This window comes from Myotis daubentonii, chromosome 3 (assembly GCF_963259705.1).
Source record: "Myotis daubentonii chromosome 3, mMyoDau2.1, whole genome shotgun sequence".
NCBI lineage: Eukaryota > Metazoa > Chordata > Mammalia > Chiroptera > Vespertilionidae > Myotis > Myotis daubentonii.
In genome coordinates this window covers 118,506,424-118,523,437 of record NC_081842.1, presented here as the reverse complement: position 1 = coordinate 118,523,437, position 17,014 = coordinate 118,506,424, and the positions used below count along the sequence as shown (strand labels likewise).

The 17,014-nt window shown below is 42.7% G+C and overlaps 1 protein-coding gene across 8 annotated transcripts in view; it reads right to left on the bottom strand.

Moving 5' to 3' along the window:
• The window catches only part of LIMS1 (LIM zinc finger domain containing 1), a 143,028-nt gene that overhangs the window by 11,577 nt on the left and 114,437 nt on the right, over positions 1–17,014 (bottom strand). For all 8 annotated transcript variants that reach the window (XM_059688351.1, XM_059688349.1, XM_059688348.1 and 5 more), the window contains 5 exons: positions 16,188–16,347; positions 5,171–5,237; positions 3,774–3,894; positions 3,157–3,306; positions 1,460–1,610 (listed from right to left, as the gene is read on the bottom strand). In XM_059688351.1, the coding sequence (XP_059544334.1) occupies positions 1,460–1,610; positions 3,157–3,306; positions 3,774–3,894; positions 5,171–5,237; positions 16,188–16,343 (645 nt within the window). In that variant the 5' untranslated portion in view covers positions 16,344–16,347. The remainder of the gene's footprint in view (positions 1–1,459; positions 1,611–3,156; positions 3,307–3,773; positions 3,895–5,170; positions 5,238–16,187; positions 16,348–17,014) is intronic.

Genomic DNA, 17,014 nt, shown 5'->3' with positions numbered 1-17,014 from the left:
GGAAGTTGCGGCGCCACCCCCTGTCATGCACAGAGCAGGGCCCATCAGGGGGGTTGGGGCTCCGTACCCTGTCACACACAGAGCAGAGTTGATCAGGGGGTTGAGGAGCTCCCCACTGTCACTCACAGAGCAGTGCCCATCAGGGGGGTTGGGGCACCGCCCCCGTCACACACAGAGCAGGGCGGATTAGGGGGTTGGGGCGCCGCCCTCTATCACCCACAGAGCAGGGCCGATCAGGGGGTTGGGGCGCCACCACTGTCACACTCAGGGCAGGGCCGATGGGGAGGTTATGGCTCTACCCCGTCACACACAGAGCAGGGCCTGTGGGGGTGGGGGGGTTGGCGCACCACCCTCTATCACCCACAGAACAGGGCCAATCAGGGGGTTGGGGCACTGCACCCTGTCACACACAGAGCTGCAGGGCCATCAGGGGGTTTGGGCGCTGCCCCCTGTCACTCTGATCCTGGTGCCGGGAGGCATATTACCCTTTTACTATATAGAATAGAGGCCTGGTGCACGGGTGGGGGCTGGCTGGTTTGCCCTGAAGGGTGTCCTGGATCAGGGTGGGAGTCCCCACTGGGGTGCCTGGCCAGTCTGGCTGAGGGGCTGAGGGCCGTTTTCAGGCTGACGGGTGACTGAAGCTCCCAACCGCTCCTTTTTTTCTTTTTCTTTTTTTTATTCTGGGCCAGCTTTAGCTCTGAGGCCTCGGCTGCTGAAAATAGGTTTCTGGCCTTTGTTTACCGTCTGTATTTGATACAATGTTGCGGTCCGGCTGGCTGAAGCTCCGCTGAGTAAAGCAGGTTTCTGGCGTTTTTTTAGCTTCTATATTTGCAACATAGTTGCTTAGAGTTGCAGCTGAGAGGCGGTCAAGTAAGGCGGGGAACGTTGGAGTCCTCCGTCACTGAAGCAAGCAAGCCTCCCTCTTCGCATCAGCTGCCTGGCTGCCGGCCGCCATCTTGGCTGACAGTTAATTTGCATATTGCCCTGATTAGCCAATGGGAAGGGTAGCGGTCGTACGCTAATTACCATCTTTCTCTTTTATTAGATAGGATTTTTTTTATAGAGAGGACGGGAGAGGCAAGAGAAACAATGTGAGAGCAAAACATTTATGGGCTGCTTCCTGCACACCCGGCCCCCCGCACTGGGGATTGAGCCTGCAACCAGGCATGTGCCCTGACCAGGAATCAAATCTGCAATCTTCCAGTGTACTGGACGGTGCCCAACACCTCAAGCCATACAAGCCAGGGCTAGAAGATTTAAGAATAGAAGAGCAGATCCTGTATTATTACCAAGAGCTCACAAAAGCAGTGTATATTCTATATTCCTAATTTTCTACAAAGGCAGTTGTCTTTAAAATGTTCACATTTAAATTTTTAAAATCTCCTAATCTTGCTAACACATCTGAACCAAGGAAATTAAAAAGTACCGGTTGCCCCTACATCACACATGTAGAACTTACCTCCACATGCCACTGTTTGCCCATGGCATTTACCACACGCCCTTCAATGGGCCGCCGACAAGCACCACAGATGGGGACCCCCATTTTATCATGGCATGGCAAGCAATACAGTTCTCCTTTCAGCTCCCGGGCATCAGCAGTCAGCTCCTTCCTGTCCATGAGAAAGGTAGCCAATTGAATGATACCATCAAGAGAGAAACAAATGGAAGCAATGTGGCTAATACTTTTTAAGAGATGTTTGAATTTATCACTACAATAATTCCTGTAACTTCTTTTCCCTCCTGACAATCAGTGTAACCTGAATTAATAAGTTTGAATAGGTTCCAGATTCCTATCAAAACATCAGTATCATACACTAATGGTAAAACGTACAAGTCAGATACATACCATCACACTGGTATTAGCTAACATTTCTTTGTCTATTATCACATTACAGTCCATTTGTCTTCCTTAAAAAGCTAGCGAATAATAACAATGCTGAGGATAGACTCAGTGACATTATCTTTCCAAAATAACCAAGGAGTTTGGAGACTAGTTCCATTAATAATTATTATTTAAACTGTGACAAGATTTTAGGAATAGTTACAGTTTAACAGAAAATAAACAAATGAAATGACCAGAATTTTCTGTTTCCAAATGCTTAAGTATGCTATTGTTTTCCATCTCCTGTGTCAATAAACATGCCAGAGATAGCCCCAATTAGCCAAATGGAATTGTTTGAATTTCATCTGTTTAAATAATTATTTAAAAGTGCTAACAAAAAGTGAAAAAATATTCCACCAGAGCAAGGATAGGCAAGAAAAGCAGAAAAGCCACCAACTGATGATCATAAAAAAGATGAGGTGGCTGTTCTTACATTGCAAAACAGTTTGCTTGACCTTGAGCCTACCTTGTCTTCCCTACTACAATTTAGCATGTACATTCATATTCATTATAGTAAAGTATCTTTTTCCTTTAAATTTTTATACTAGACAACAAATTCAGAGAATCACAGCCTAACAATATATCACGAGTTTTTGAAGGAAAAACCCCCACAAACCTTTAGATAGAATTTAAGACATTTTGAGATAACACCCTAATTATTACAAATGCAAAAGTTATATATGTACAAAGATAAGACTTTCTAAAGCTTTTTAAATTTTTAATCCTTTATTGGAAAACAGTTTTTGGATGATTGAGGATATTTTAATATGGTCTGATTACTTCAAAGTCTGTACATGCAGGCACACAGACATTCAAGTATGCTGCACACGCAATCAAATGTGGCAAAATGTTAACTGATAAAACTAAATTAAGGCATGTAGGTATTCTTCATATTATTCTCATGACTTTTCTATAGATTAAAAATTTCCCAGATTATGCCGAAACCGGTTTGGCTCAGTGGATAGAGCGTCGGCCTGCAGACTGAAAGGTCCCAGGTTCGATTCCGGTCAAGGGCATGTACCTGGGTTGCGGGCATATCCCCTGTAGGAGATGTGCAGGAGGCAGCTGATCGATGTTTCTCTCTCATCGATGTTTCTAACTCTCTATCTCTCCCCCTTCCTCTCTGTAAAAAATCAATAAAATATATTTAAAAAAAAAAATTTCCCAGATTAAAACTTGGAGAAAAACAAATTTGGTTTGCCGGAGTAGCAGAAATACAGATAAATGTTACCCTTCATCTCCACTATTGTGCAGTAACAAAGAAGTTGCAATACCCGCAGTTGGCACAGTTGAAGTGGTCTGGATGGTAAGGGTCGTTCTTGAATATCAGAGGCTGCTCGTCAATGATGGCGTGGCATTTCTGGCAGATGTATTTTCCAAGGCCCCTGGCTTTCTCACGATTATGACAGGGGCGACACAGATGCCTAAACAGAGCCAAAATATTTTTTTAGAAACTTAAATTTAAAATCTAGGGTTCTTCCTAATAATTAAAAAGAAATGTGCTGAGAAAAAAAAGAAAGAAAAAATAGAGAAAAAGAAATATGCTTCCTATATCTCTCAAAAGAAATTAAAGAAACCATTTCTTTAGAAATCACTGTTGACTTAATAGCGCAGACTACTACTTTTCATCTGAAAAATGCAAATGATCTGACTGATATTTTAGGAAATTTAAAATGCTTGTCCCACCTTTTGTGAGGCCCAGGAACACAAATGGCAATCAAACACTGCTGCTACCCAGAAACTCAGGGCCCTCTCCCAACAGGACCAGTTTGAGTCCTTATGTCTTAAACCGGGTGTCCCAAAGCACTGCCTCACATCCCATGAGAAAATACGCATGACTTGTAGTAGTCACTTTATCCACCCACACCTGACATGGATAAAATACTCCTACCTTCCAGCATTCTTGACAAACCCGATATCTGCCAGGACTTCCTGGCAGAGGTCACAGCAGAAGCACTCAGGATGCCAGCTGTTATTCATGGCTTTGATAACTCGGCCAATGATGAATTCACCTGAGTAAAAGTGACACACAAAGTATATCCATTGTGGCATTTTATTGCTAAAAGCAGTGAAGGGAAAAAACACGAAGGAAAAACACACACATTTAAACCTTTCTCCACAGAAAGGAACTTTTTATGTATGTGTATAACATAACAAGCATTATATTAGAAAAACGTTTTCTATATCATCTGAGTGCTTGTTTTTATTCTGTAGTTCTGTATTTTCGGGCTGTCTTATTAAATCTCTGAATCTGCCTTTCCTGTCCCAAACAATTACCGAGCTCTCTTGAATGCCTTTTGGTAATTTCTGGCCATTAATGATACAGAAAACTGAAATCCACAGCACATTTTCTTTTAATCTAGGCTTAATTTCTTCTCTCATGTTCTTTATAACGTTCTACCCAGTTTCTCCAATCTCTGGAGGCCTTCTAGTAGAGCTGCTAGCAACCAGAGAAGTGGCTAAGGTGCAAGCCAGCTCAGCACCTGTAACCACAGGCAATCTCTAAGCAACTATGCACCTCACTGACAATCTTCTCTGTCTCCCTCCTGGCAAACCCAAAAGCAAGTAGGGTAAATGAACATTCCATAAATGTTAATTTAACCAAAGTCTCAGTTAGTCCTGAAATAACTTTATACTAGATGTCCTTAAAAATCAATTCTCTCTGGGTTTTTATACTCTTCCAGTTTGTTATATATTATTAGAGGCCCGGTGCACGAATTTTGGCAGTTGGGCAGGGGAGGGGAGCTGGAGGGGGGGCGGGATGGGGGAGAGAGTTCCTCAGCCCAGCCTGCGCCCTCTTGCAGTCTGGGTCTTTTGCAGTCTAGGACCCTTTGCTCCTACCGCCCGCCTGCAGCGGAGGCAGGAGAGGCTCCCACCACCGCTGTTCTGCTCGCCAGCCGTGAGTCTGGCTTCTGGCTGAGCAGTGCTCCCCCTGTGGGAGCATACTGACCAACAGGGGGCAGCTCCTGCATTGAGTGCTTGCCCCGTGGTGGTCAGTGCGCATCATGGCGACCAGTCATTCTGCCGTTTGGTCGATCTGCGTATTAGGGTTTTATTATATAGGACTAATAGGCAAGAGGACAGAAAAGTACCTAAATGTCATTCCTAATGAGCACCAAAACCCACTTTTATCACTGACACTTAAACAACTTAACACATTAAGCGCCCAGTTAATCACAGGTGACTGACACTATACTTTCTGTCCGGAAGACAAAACAGGCTGGGCGCTTAATGTGTTAAGTAACTTTGAAACTTACTTTTTATTTTACATTCAGCAGTGAGACTTACCACACTGATGGCAGCAGGGTGCAAAGAGCATCTGAAAATCATGTTCACAGTACTTCCTCCCTTCAAACTGAAATAGAAAGTATTTGTAAACATGAATATACTTGTTCTATGCAGACAAATAGGAAAGAGAGTTTTGATCTAAGAGCTCTGTCCTAAGAATTTATAATTCTACTAAGATTTTTAAAAGCAGATATACTTTTGTATCTTCCATACATCTACATGTGGGCTCAGGAAAGATACAATGAACAAGTTGAGGCTAGAATTAACATAGTGCCCAAAGAATGCAGGGCCTGGCCTATAACTATACTTAATTGTTGTTGTTTTGTTTTGTTTTTTTTCTCACATGCTCCATGTTTAAGAATCTGATGAAAACTACAGACCCCACTCCCCAGAAAATACACATATACATACAAGTCCTTTTCCACATTCTTTAAGGTTGTTATCTAAAATATTTTACTCTAGGCTTAAATATTTACAAAGGGTAAACATTCCAGCATATTTAAAATTTAAACATCTTAAAATAGCACCAAATGCTTATTTACATCCTTCATTTCTCTCCTTGAACTGTTTCTATTTTATTTTTATTTATTTTTTTAAGTATATTTTATTGATTTTTTACAGAGAGGAAGGGAGAGGGATGGAGAGTTAGAAACATCGATAAGCTGCCTCCCGCACACCCACTGCTGGGGATGTGCCCGCAACCAAGGTACATGCCCTTGACCAGAATTGAACCTGGGACCCTTCAGTCTGCAGGCCGATGCTCTATCCACTGAGCCAAACCAGTCAGGGCTGTTTCTATTTTATTTCCCTCAATGTTTTATCCTAGTCTATTTTTTATGCTAGTGTCTTTAACTGATCACCCTACCATACTTCACTACAATTAAATGCTTTACTTTATGAATTCATAAAACTCTAAAAGGAATATTCTTTTCTTCTGGATTAAGTTGTCATTATAATGATTATTAGTAAAACATAAGTTACAAATGTTAAATTTTAGTTTTACTACTAATTTACTTGGAAAGCATACCTTAATGAGATGAGCAAGGCTACTCTTTTCCCCTCATAATTATTTCATGCTTCTGTGGATAAATATGACTTACCACTAGAAAAACCATTAATTCTAGATTAATTTTCTATTTTTGGGATTGCTTTTATCCTTTTCACATAAAAAAGTTGTAGGAATTATATAAAGTCTTCCTTTGAATCTTTAAGCACCTTGTAAGTTATGTATTAAAAAATCACATACTCTTTGATTATCAAAATTCACTTTAAATAATGTATCAGTTGTCAACTCAATTTCCTCAATTATGAAAATTATCTGCAGATTTAGCTCATTCAATTTAATGAACATCCCATATAATAAAAGAGAAACATGTAAATTGACTGTCCCTCAACTATGCCCACCAGCAAATCAGGAGTGAGTATGCAAATTAACCCGACAAAGATGGTGGGTTAATTTGCATGCACAGGCGCTGGGTGGCGAGCAGCGTGGGAGAGCTGGCAGCTTGGGGGGGACATGGCTCTCTCAGTCGCTCCCCCAAGCTGCTGGGCAGAGAGCAGAGTGGGAGAGCTGGCAGAGATTGGAGCAGCTTGGGGAACTTGGCTCCCCAAGCTGCCAGACGGAGAGCAGAGAGAGAGAGCTGGTGGCTTGGAGGACATGGCAGAGTAGGAGGCCGTGGGATGGAGACAGAGCAGGAAGGGAAAACAAAGGGCGCGGGGAGCACCAGGAATTCTGGGAATAGTAGTTCTGGGGGCAGCCCCAGGACCTGAAGTGGAATCCCAGAGCACGCGGAGCACAAGGAATGCTGGGAATTGTAGTTCTGGAGGCAGACGGATCTCCTAGACACTAGAGCAGTTATGGCGAACCTTTTGAGCTCGGCGTGTCAGCATTTTGAAAAACCCTAACTTAACTCTGGTGCCGTGTCACATATAGAAATTTTTTGATATTTGCAACCATAGTAAAACAAAGACATATTTTGGATATTTATTTTATACTAGAGGCCTGGTGCACGAAATTCGTGCATGGGGCGGGTGTTGTCTCTTAGCCCAGCCTACGCCCTCTCGCAAGCTGGGACCCCTCCGATCAGGGTCTATCGGGGCTTTCCTTCCCCCAGCTGCCAGCAGCTGGCCCCGTCCCTGCCGCTGCCCCTGCTTGCCATCTGTGTGGTGTTGTCCCCCTCCCCCGCCACCAGTTGCCTCCCTCTGCAGGCTACAGACAGGGATGGGGTGCGATCGCTTGGCTGGCCTGGGCCTCCCTCTGCAGGGCAATTGCTGGCTGGCTCTGCACATCTGCCACAGCATTGCTGGCTGGTGGCCTGGCTTCCCTCTGTGGGGCAATTGATTGCTGGGTCCCCAGATTGATCTCCCAGAGGGAGACCCCGCCCACCTGCTGCAGTGCTGCCAGTCAGGTAGCCTGGACCTCCCTCTTTGGGATGATGAATGCGGGGCTCCGTGATCAATTGCCCAGCAGAGGGAGGTCCCACCCACCCTCCGCAGCGCCATTGGCTGGGTAGCCTGGGCCTCCCTCTTTGAGGCGATCAATTGCAGGGCTCCGTGATTGATTGCTGTGCAGAGGGTGGCCTGGGCCTCCCTTTGTGGGGCATTTGTGGGGCAATGGCGGCCCCCCTGACCAATCGCATCGCACCCGCCTTGGCTGGCCTGGCGTTAGTGTGTGTCATGGCGTGGTCAGCCGGTAGGTCGTCCAGACGGTCGTTCTGCTGTTCGGTTGTTCGGTTGATTTGCATATTGTGCTTTTATTATTATAGATATTTAAATGCCATTTAACAAATGGCATTTAACAAATGCCATGAAAAATCAACATAAAAATTAGTTCGTGTGACACCTCTGACATGCGTGTCATAGGTTCGCCATCACTGATCTAGTGGGTAGACTAGGGATGCCACTAAATATCCTACAATGTAAAGGATACTGTGGGATCTAATTCCCAAAGCGCCCCCCCCCCCCCCCCCCGCCCAAGCAGAGAGTACCACAACTGAGAAGGGTACCCTCATAACATCTGGCTGTTTAAAGCAATGGGGTTGCTGTCTGCCAGGGAGTGACAGCTGAAAATTCAGGCACTCTCTTAACGCTTTGCGGTCCAATTTTATTTTTGGAATTCAAACAGTCTGGTCCAAATTAATTGACGGGATTGAATGTTGAACCGGTTTGCGGAGTCGACCTCAGCCTCGACGTTGGGCCTGCTCCTAGCACCTGGTCTGTCGAGTCAGCCTCGACGTTAGAGACCTGCAACTAGCGCCTGGTCTGTCAAGTCAGCCTCGACGTTGGACCTGCTACTAGCGCCTGGTCTGTCGAGTCAGCCTTGACGTTGGACCGGAAAGGGTTAAAGGGCCAACACACAAAATTCCCTGTGGAGCCACCCACCTTGGGCTCTAGGAGAGGGAGGGCAGAGTGGACTGGAGCTGTGTGAGCAGAAGCCAGGATTGGGAAGTCAGGAGTTAGAGCTGAGAAGGCAGATACCCTCGCTTTCCTGTGCTGAGTCATTCCCTCACACAGCAGAGGACATCTTTCCTAAAAAAACATTTGCCTGCCTGAGGGGAACACAGTTGACCCACCCTATTGGAAAATACCTTGCCCTGAGGCCACTTAAGAGACTAAAAATAACAATTAGCCTCCAGGCAGAAGCAACTGCCCCACCGTGTTGGGAAAATACTCTCAACACACCTGAGAATGATTGCCTGGGACCATTCAAGTTGAATCCTATCAGTCTATAGGCAGAGGTGGTCTCTGGAGGCTTTGAGTCATTGCCTGATCTAATTAGTCAAAAACTGTTTGACATTATCCTTCACTAAAGATTGAGAAGCGTAGATGATCTACTTAATACAAGCATGGCAAACTCCTGGCCCACAATGAATATTTTTGTGGCCCAGCCAATACAACGGTATGTAAGAAACATTATAATAAAAATTTTGTAACTTAACTTTTACAATAGTCTTTATACAAATCTATATATATAAAAGCCTAAGCGACCGTTACAACCAAGTGACCAGAACGATTGAGTGAACAGTCGCTATGATGTGCACTGACCACCATGGGGCAGACGCTCAATGCAGGAGCTGCCCCTTGGTGGTCAGTGTGCTCCCACAGCCACCCTTCTGCGGCCCCTCCCCCTGGCTGGCCAACCTCCTGCAGCATCTCCCTCCAGCTGACTGGCTAACCTTCCATGGCCCCTCTCCCTGGCTGGCCAACCTCCTATGCACCCCGCCCCCCAGGCAGCTGCCCCCTCGACCGGCTGATCAACCCCTGGGATCCCTCCCCCCAGCTGGCTGGCCCCTGATAGGCCTCAACTGCCGGCCAGGCCGAGGGCCCCGACCTGTGCACAATTCATGCACCGGGCCTCTAGTTATGAATAACGAACTACAACGTTTGCTAATGACTGATTACTATAATCGTGTTACATTCATTTCCCTTACACGCCTTATGTGCAGGCACACCATTTCTCTCCACTAATGCTAGCAGTCAATATTTTAGCAACTGATTGCCATGTCATTAGTCTTGGACTGATTTGTTTGGTGTGCGCAACAGGAAATATTTCACTTTCAGAGAACTAGAAAAATAGGTTTATTTGTGTTACACTTATTAATTTGTGCAGTTATTCAGTGTCTGCTAAAAACATTAATTTTTATTAAAATGTTCTATTATTTTATGTTAACAGTACTTATTTATTTCTGTCCTTTGTATTCAGCATGTCTCTATAGAAATAAACCTACATTTCTATGAAAACTGAAACTTGTTTTCTTGTAGCCCACATAAACTTAAACTGTGTTTATTTGGCCCGCATTAGCCTTTGAGTTTGACCTAATACATAGTCACAAATCCAAACAGACAGCCAAAATGAGGAGACAAAAAAATAAGCCTCAAATGAAAGAACAAGAGAATTCTCCAGAAGAAGAGATAACTGAAGCAGAGATAAGGAATTTATCTGAAACAGAGTTCAGAGTAATGATGGTAAAGATGCTCAACAGCATGAAAAAAGATATAGTAACTATGCAAAATAACCCCCCAAAACAGTCGGAAATAAAGAATGACATAACACAAATAAAGAACACATTGGAAGGAATACACAGCAGATTAGGGGAAGCTAAGGATAGAATCAGTGAATTAGAAGACAGGGTTGAAAAAAATCACTCAATCAGAGAACCAATAAGAAAAAACAATTAAAAAACAGGAAGACAGCTTAAGGGAGCTGTGGGACAATGTGAAACATAATAATATTAGAATAGTAGGTGTCCCAGAAGAGGCAGAAAGAAAGAAAAGGATAGAGAATGTGTTTGAAGAAATAATGGCAGAGAACTTCCCTAACCTGATAAAGGAAAAAGTCACACAAGTTTAGGAGACACAGAGAACCCCAAGCAAGAAGAACCCACACAGGCCCATACCCAGACACATTCTAATTAAAATGCCAAAAATTAAAGACAAAGAGAGAATCTTAAGGGCAGCAGAGAAAAGCAAACTGTTACCTACAAAGGAGCTCCAACAAGGCTGACACCTGATTTCTCATCAGAAACTCTAGAGGCCATAAGGAAATGGCATGAAGTACTCAAGGTAATGGAATGCAAGCATCTGAAACCAAGATTACCATATCCAGCAAGGATATCATTCAAAATAAAATGGTCCAATAAAGAACTTCCCAGACAAAAAAAAAAAAGGCTAAAGGAGTACATCACCACCCAGCCAGCATTACAAGAATGTGAAAGGGATTACTGAAAAGAAGAAACAGAGAGAGAAACCAAGGCATACAGAATCAAAATAGCAATAAATAAGTATCTATCAATAACCCTAAATGTAAATGGATTAAATGCTTTAATCAAAAGGCATAGGGTGGCTGAATGAATACAAAAACATGACCCAACTATATGCTGTCAACAAAAGACCCACTAAGAACAAGAGACACACACAGGATGCGAGTGAAGGGATGGAAAAAATTTTTCCATGCAAATGGAAAAGAAAAAAAAACCTGGAGTAGCCTGAGCATATCCGACAAAATAGACTTCAAAATCAAGGCCTTCAAAGAGACAACTGAGGTCACTACATAATACTAAAGGCATCTATCTAACAAGAGGATATAACCTTGGTAAACATATATGCACCCAATACAGGAACACCTAAATATATAGGAAAGCTTCTAGAGGACTTTAATGGAGGGATCGACAACAATACAGTCATAGTAGGGGACTTTAACATCCCACTGACTTCACTGGCTAGATCTTCCAGGCAAAAACTTAACAAGGAAACAGAGAATCTAAAGGACACACTGGATCAGAGGGATTTAATTGACATTTATAGAACATTTCACCTGAAAGCAGCAGAATATATACATTTTTCTCAAGTGTACATGGATTATTCACAAAGATAGACCACATGTTAGAACACAAAACAAGTCTCTACAAGTTCAAGAAGATTGAAATCATAGCAAGCATCTTCTCAGATCCCAGTGGAATGAAATTAGAAATCAACTACAGTAAAAACACCAAAAACATCCAAACACATGGAGGCTAAATAGCATGTTATTAAACAATGAATGGGCTACCAACAAGATCAAGAAAGAAATAAAAAACTTCCTGGAAACAAATGAAAATGAACACACAACCACCCGAAATCTCTGGGACACAGCTAAAGCAGTCCTGAGAGGAAATTCATACGACTACAGACATACCTCAAATCAAAGACGTGGTTGGTCTAGTATAATCCATATTAAATAAGTTCCTTGAAAACCAAGTCTATCTTGCTCATCATTCTAAAATATAAAATGGTGCCTGGAACATTGTAACTGATTGATATTATAAACATTTTTTGAATGGATGGGCAGGTCAATTAATGAAGGAATAAATGTCACTCACAAAATCTTACGGAAGTCAGACCAATGAAGCTCCTTAGATTCCTCCAATCTGTGACAAATGCCCTGTCTTGCATGATACTTTTGAAGGGCACTGGTCAGGTGTTCTGTGGAATACACCTCTTTATGAGTTGTCTCATGATTAGACTGAAGTTATAGTCTTGGTGAAGAATACCACGTAATAATATGCTCTACTTATATGTAGTAATATGCATACACTGGGGAGTACATGATATCAATATGACTTTTTCTTACTAGGGTGATGTTAACCTTAATCACTTGGTTAAGATGGTATCTTCCAGGTTTCCCCACTGCAGAGTTACTACTTTACCTTTCTCTATCCCTGTTAGAAGTGAGTCAATAACTCTGGCACATACTTAAAAAGAAGAGAATTCAGATCTCTTTTCCTTTGAATGTCTGCTCTTCAAAACAGCATTTCAACTTATTTGAATTATTTAAATAAACTAGGGTGAGAATAATTTTTAATTCAAGAAATGATACTCCAGCCCTAACCGGTTTGGCTCAGTGGATAGAGCATCGGCCTGCGGACTGAAGGGTCCCAGGTTCAATTCCTGTCAAGGGCATGTACCTTGGTTGCGGGCACATCCCCAGTAGGGGGTGTGCAGGAGGCAGCTGATCGATGTTTCTCTCTCATAAATGTTTCTAACTCTCTAGCCCTCTCCCTTTCTCTCTGTAAAAAAAATCAATAAAATATATATTTAAAAAAAAAGAAATGATATTCCATTATCAGAAGTGATTATATTAAAATCCCAACTTGATATATAACACGTCATTCAAAAACAGAACATTTGGTAATGCCAGTATTCCAAAAATTATCTCTAAATTATGACTCTTCCATTGTCCCTTACCCCCAAACAACCCAGATAAGAGTCAAATCATGAATCATCCTCACAAGTATTGAAAGGCAAATGTCAATATTATAAGATGTGTAGGGTACGTGACATTCATTGTACTATTCTTTCAACTTTTCTGTATATTTTAAATAAAAACACCACCACAGCCCTGGCTGGTGTGGTTCAGTTGACTGGGGCACTGTCCCTCACCGAAGGGTTGCAAATTCAATTCCTAGTCAGGGTACATTCCTAGGTAGCAGGTTTGATCCCTGGTCAGTGAGTGTGGGAGACAATTAGTTGATGTTTCTCTCTCTCTCCTTCTACCTCTCCCTTCCCCCCTCTCTCTAGAATTAATGGAAACATGCCCTTGGGTGACTTAAGAAAAGAAAACCCCACATTGGCCTGAACCAACATATAAAGTCAGTGGTCCACATGATACTAAAAACACATCATGGCTCAGTTCTTCTCAGAGTCTATTCACAACTAAAATCCTTTAGCTTTTTACTTATCTGGGAAGCTCTTTTCCCTTTCAATTGTAAATGAAAGCCTTGCTGGGTAGAGTAATCTTGGTTGTAGGTCCTTGATTTTCATTACTTTGAGTATTTCATGCCAATTCCTCCTAGTGTTTCTATTGAGAAGTTAGCTGAAAGTCTTATGGGAGCTCCCTTGGAGGTAACGAAGTATCTTTCCCTTGATGCTCTTAAGATTCTTTGCCTTTAACCTTTGCCATTTTAATTATGATTTGTCTTGGTGTGGGCCTTTTTGGACTCATCTTATTTTGGACTATCTGCACTTCCTGGTCTTGTGTGTCTTTTACCCTGACCAGATTAGGAAAGCTTTCAGTCATTATCTCTTTAAAGAGGTTCTCAATCCCTTGCTCTCTCTCTTCTCCTTCTGGTAAGTGGACCCAGAACCAACATACCTGGTGATGGGCTTCAGATCACAGCAGAGCACCACCCAGTTAGTCATGCAAGTAGCACAACCAAAAAGAGATCCCAGCAGGCACCAGACGAGGCTCATCACCAGATCTTTCTCTCATTAAAAAATGCAAATGTTGCTATGCTTGATGTTCTCACAAAAGTCTTTAGACTTCCCTCATTTTTTAAAATTCCTTTTTTCTTTTTGTTGCTCTGCCTGGGAGTTTTCTGTTATCTTGTCTTCTAAATTTAATCGTCTGCTTTATCTAATCTTCTATTGATTCCTTCTAGTGTATTCTTCATTTCAGATACTGTCTTTACTTCTGATTCTTTTTTATGGTTTTTATGTCTTTTTTAATGCTTATTTTCTCTGGTTAAATTCTCACTGAATTCATCCATTCTTAAGTTCCTCGAGCATGCTTATAACCCTTGTTTTGAACTCTGCATCTGGTTGCTGCTACATTTCATTTAGTTCTTTTTCTGGGAACTTTTCCTGTTCTTTCATTTGGGGCATATTTCTTTGTTTCCCCATTTTGTCTGCCTTTTTTGTTTGTCTTTGTGTATTAGGTAGGTCTGCTATGACTCCCAATCTTGGTATGGTGGTCTTATGCAGTTGGAATCTTGTGGGGCTCCATGGTGCAATCTTCCTGATCACCTGACCTAGGTGCTCCAGGAATATTCCTTGTGTGGGTTATGTGAGCCCTCTTGCTATAGTTGAGTCTGTTTTAAAAAATATTTTTAAATATATTTTTACTGACTTCAGAGAGGGAGGGAGAGAGAGATAGAAACATCAATGATGAGAAAGTATCATTGATTGGCTGCCTCCTGCACAATGCCCACTGGGATCAAGCTCACAACCCAGGCATGTGCTCTGATCGGGAATCAAACCATGACCTCCTGGTTCATAGTTCGAGGGTCAAGCACACCGGCTGGGGTGTGTAGTTGAGTATTGATTGCTGTTGGACCATCCGTGATTGGGGTTAACTCTCAAGCTGGCAGAGTATGAGGACTGAACCTGAGCCATAGTGGTGGGTTGCCACCCAAAGCAGAGTTGGCCCCAGCCTCGTCTGGTGCCTGCTGGGATCTCTCTTTGGTTGTGCTACTTGCATGACTGACTGGGTGGTGCTCTGCTGTGATCTGAAGCCCATCACCAGGTATGTTGGTTCTGGGTCCACTTGGGCAGGACCCCAGTGTAGGTCAGTATCAGACATTGCCTATAACTGGCCTTGGGATACTTTTCTGAAGCTACTAAGTTATCTGACTGCCTCTACTGAGCCTGCTAGCACATGGGAGGGGCCAAGCTATGTACAAAGGCTGGCTTCCAGTGGCTCTGAGACCAGGGGAAGATCAATAAAAGGCCCAAGATCTTCCTTTATCTGAAAGCTTCTCTGGCACTCCTTGAGGCTGCCTGGACTTCCTCGAGAGCCTTCCAAACAAAGTATGTAGAATGGCCCCAGGCTGACTGTAGTCTGCAGTTTTTTCCACAAGGCATGAGCTCAATAGGGTAGGGAGGACAGGCTATATACATACTATTTTACTTATTAAGTACCTAATAGTCATCAAATTCTTATTATATAGGGATACATATATGAATAACATATATACACAAACATGTAAGGAGTAAGTTGGTAAAAGTAAATTATCTAATTTCTCTCTCTCACTACACACACACATACCACACTCTATCTTCATCAACAGCATGAGGTCAGTCTCCCTAGACCAGTCCCAAAAGTAGACATTTACTTTGAGAAGGGGGTATCATTCATAGTAAGAATAAATGCAAATGGAGTATAGAGCACATGGTCATCCAGAGGATCAAGAAAAACAAGTGTGTTGAAAAGAATATAAGATACATAGAAGAGCTAAATATGGACAGAGTATCCCCCCAAAATACTCATTTTCAAACATGATCCTCTTTAAAAAATAAATGCAAGCAAGGCTGCACTAGTTGCCTGAAAGTTTTGGAGCAGGTAACAAATGCCTGCCTTCAGAGAGGGCGTCCAGTGGTGCCCTCAGAGAGAGGAGGACACAGAGGCAGGACTCAGAAAGGTATGTGCAGGAGCAAGCAAGTGGGGACCTGAGTGGAGAAGCCAGAAAAACTGAGGCTGAAGTGTATAAAATAATTTTGTCTGCTGAGCTGAAGTGCTCAGGTCTGATAGGTTGAGTCACAGACAACATGGGTTCTGAAATAGGATGAAATAAAGAGTGTAAATGGTGGGGTCTGTCAAAGCATTCCATATCTAAGCCATCCGTACTAACCTGACAGATACCAAATATCTGGCACTGTATCTGGCACTTCAATACAATCTTTGACACTGAAGTTTAAGGAAGAAGGGGAGGGGAGAGGAGGGAAAAAGAATGGTACCTTTAGGCTTCTCTCCAAGTTGACTTACCTCATAGAAAAGTCCTTCCGGGAACTGCTGGAAGCACTGAGCACATACAAAACACTGCTCGTGGTACAGCTCGCCGTTACTGTTCACAATCTTCTCGGCGGGTGCAAAACCCCCCCTGCAGCGCTCACAAGTGGCATTGGCCAGGGCATTGGCCATGTTACTGTAAAAAACAAAGGACAGGAAGTCACAGATTAACCTTTTTTTAGACATAAGACCAAAAAACAGAAAGAACTAAAGAGCACATTCTATCTGATCACAAATATCATATTTTATCTATACAGCCCAATTTTTTGTTTTCATGTTAATGAATGCCATGCCATTGCACAGACACAGATGATCCCTCTTTTGATTAGATCCTGTTGAAAGCAACTGCTCAAGTAACTCTTTTTTTTTTTTAAAATATATTTTATTGATTTTTTACAGAGAGGAAGGGAGAGAGATAGAGAGCTAGAAACATCGATGAGAGAGAAACATAGATCAGCTGCCTCCTGCACATCCCCCACTGGAGATATGCCCACAACCCAGGTACATGCCCTCGACCGGAATCGAACCCGGGACCCTTCAGTCCGCAGGCCGACGCTCTATCCACTGAGCCAAACCGGTTTCGGCGAGTAACTCTTAAAAACCAGTCAAAATTCCTTAGTCCTATAATTCAATTGGTAAGACAAATATTAAACACTAATATTATAAAATATATCTTAAAATCACAGAATTTTACATTATAAAGATCACTTTACAGATGATGAAATGGGAGTTTGGAGGAATGGAGTGACTAGCCCAAACTTACAAAACTAATTAGTTAATGGAAGATATAGGACTAGAATCCA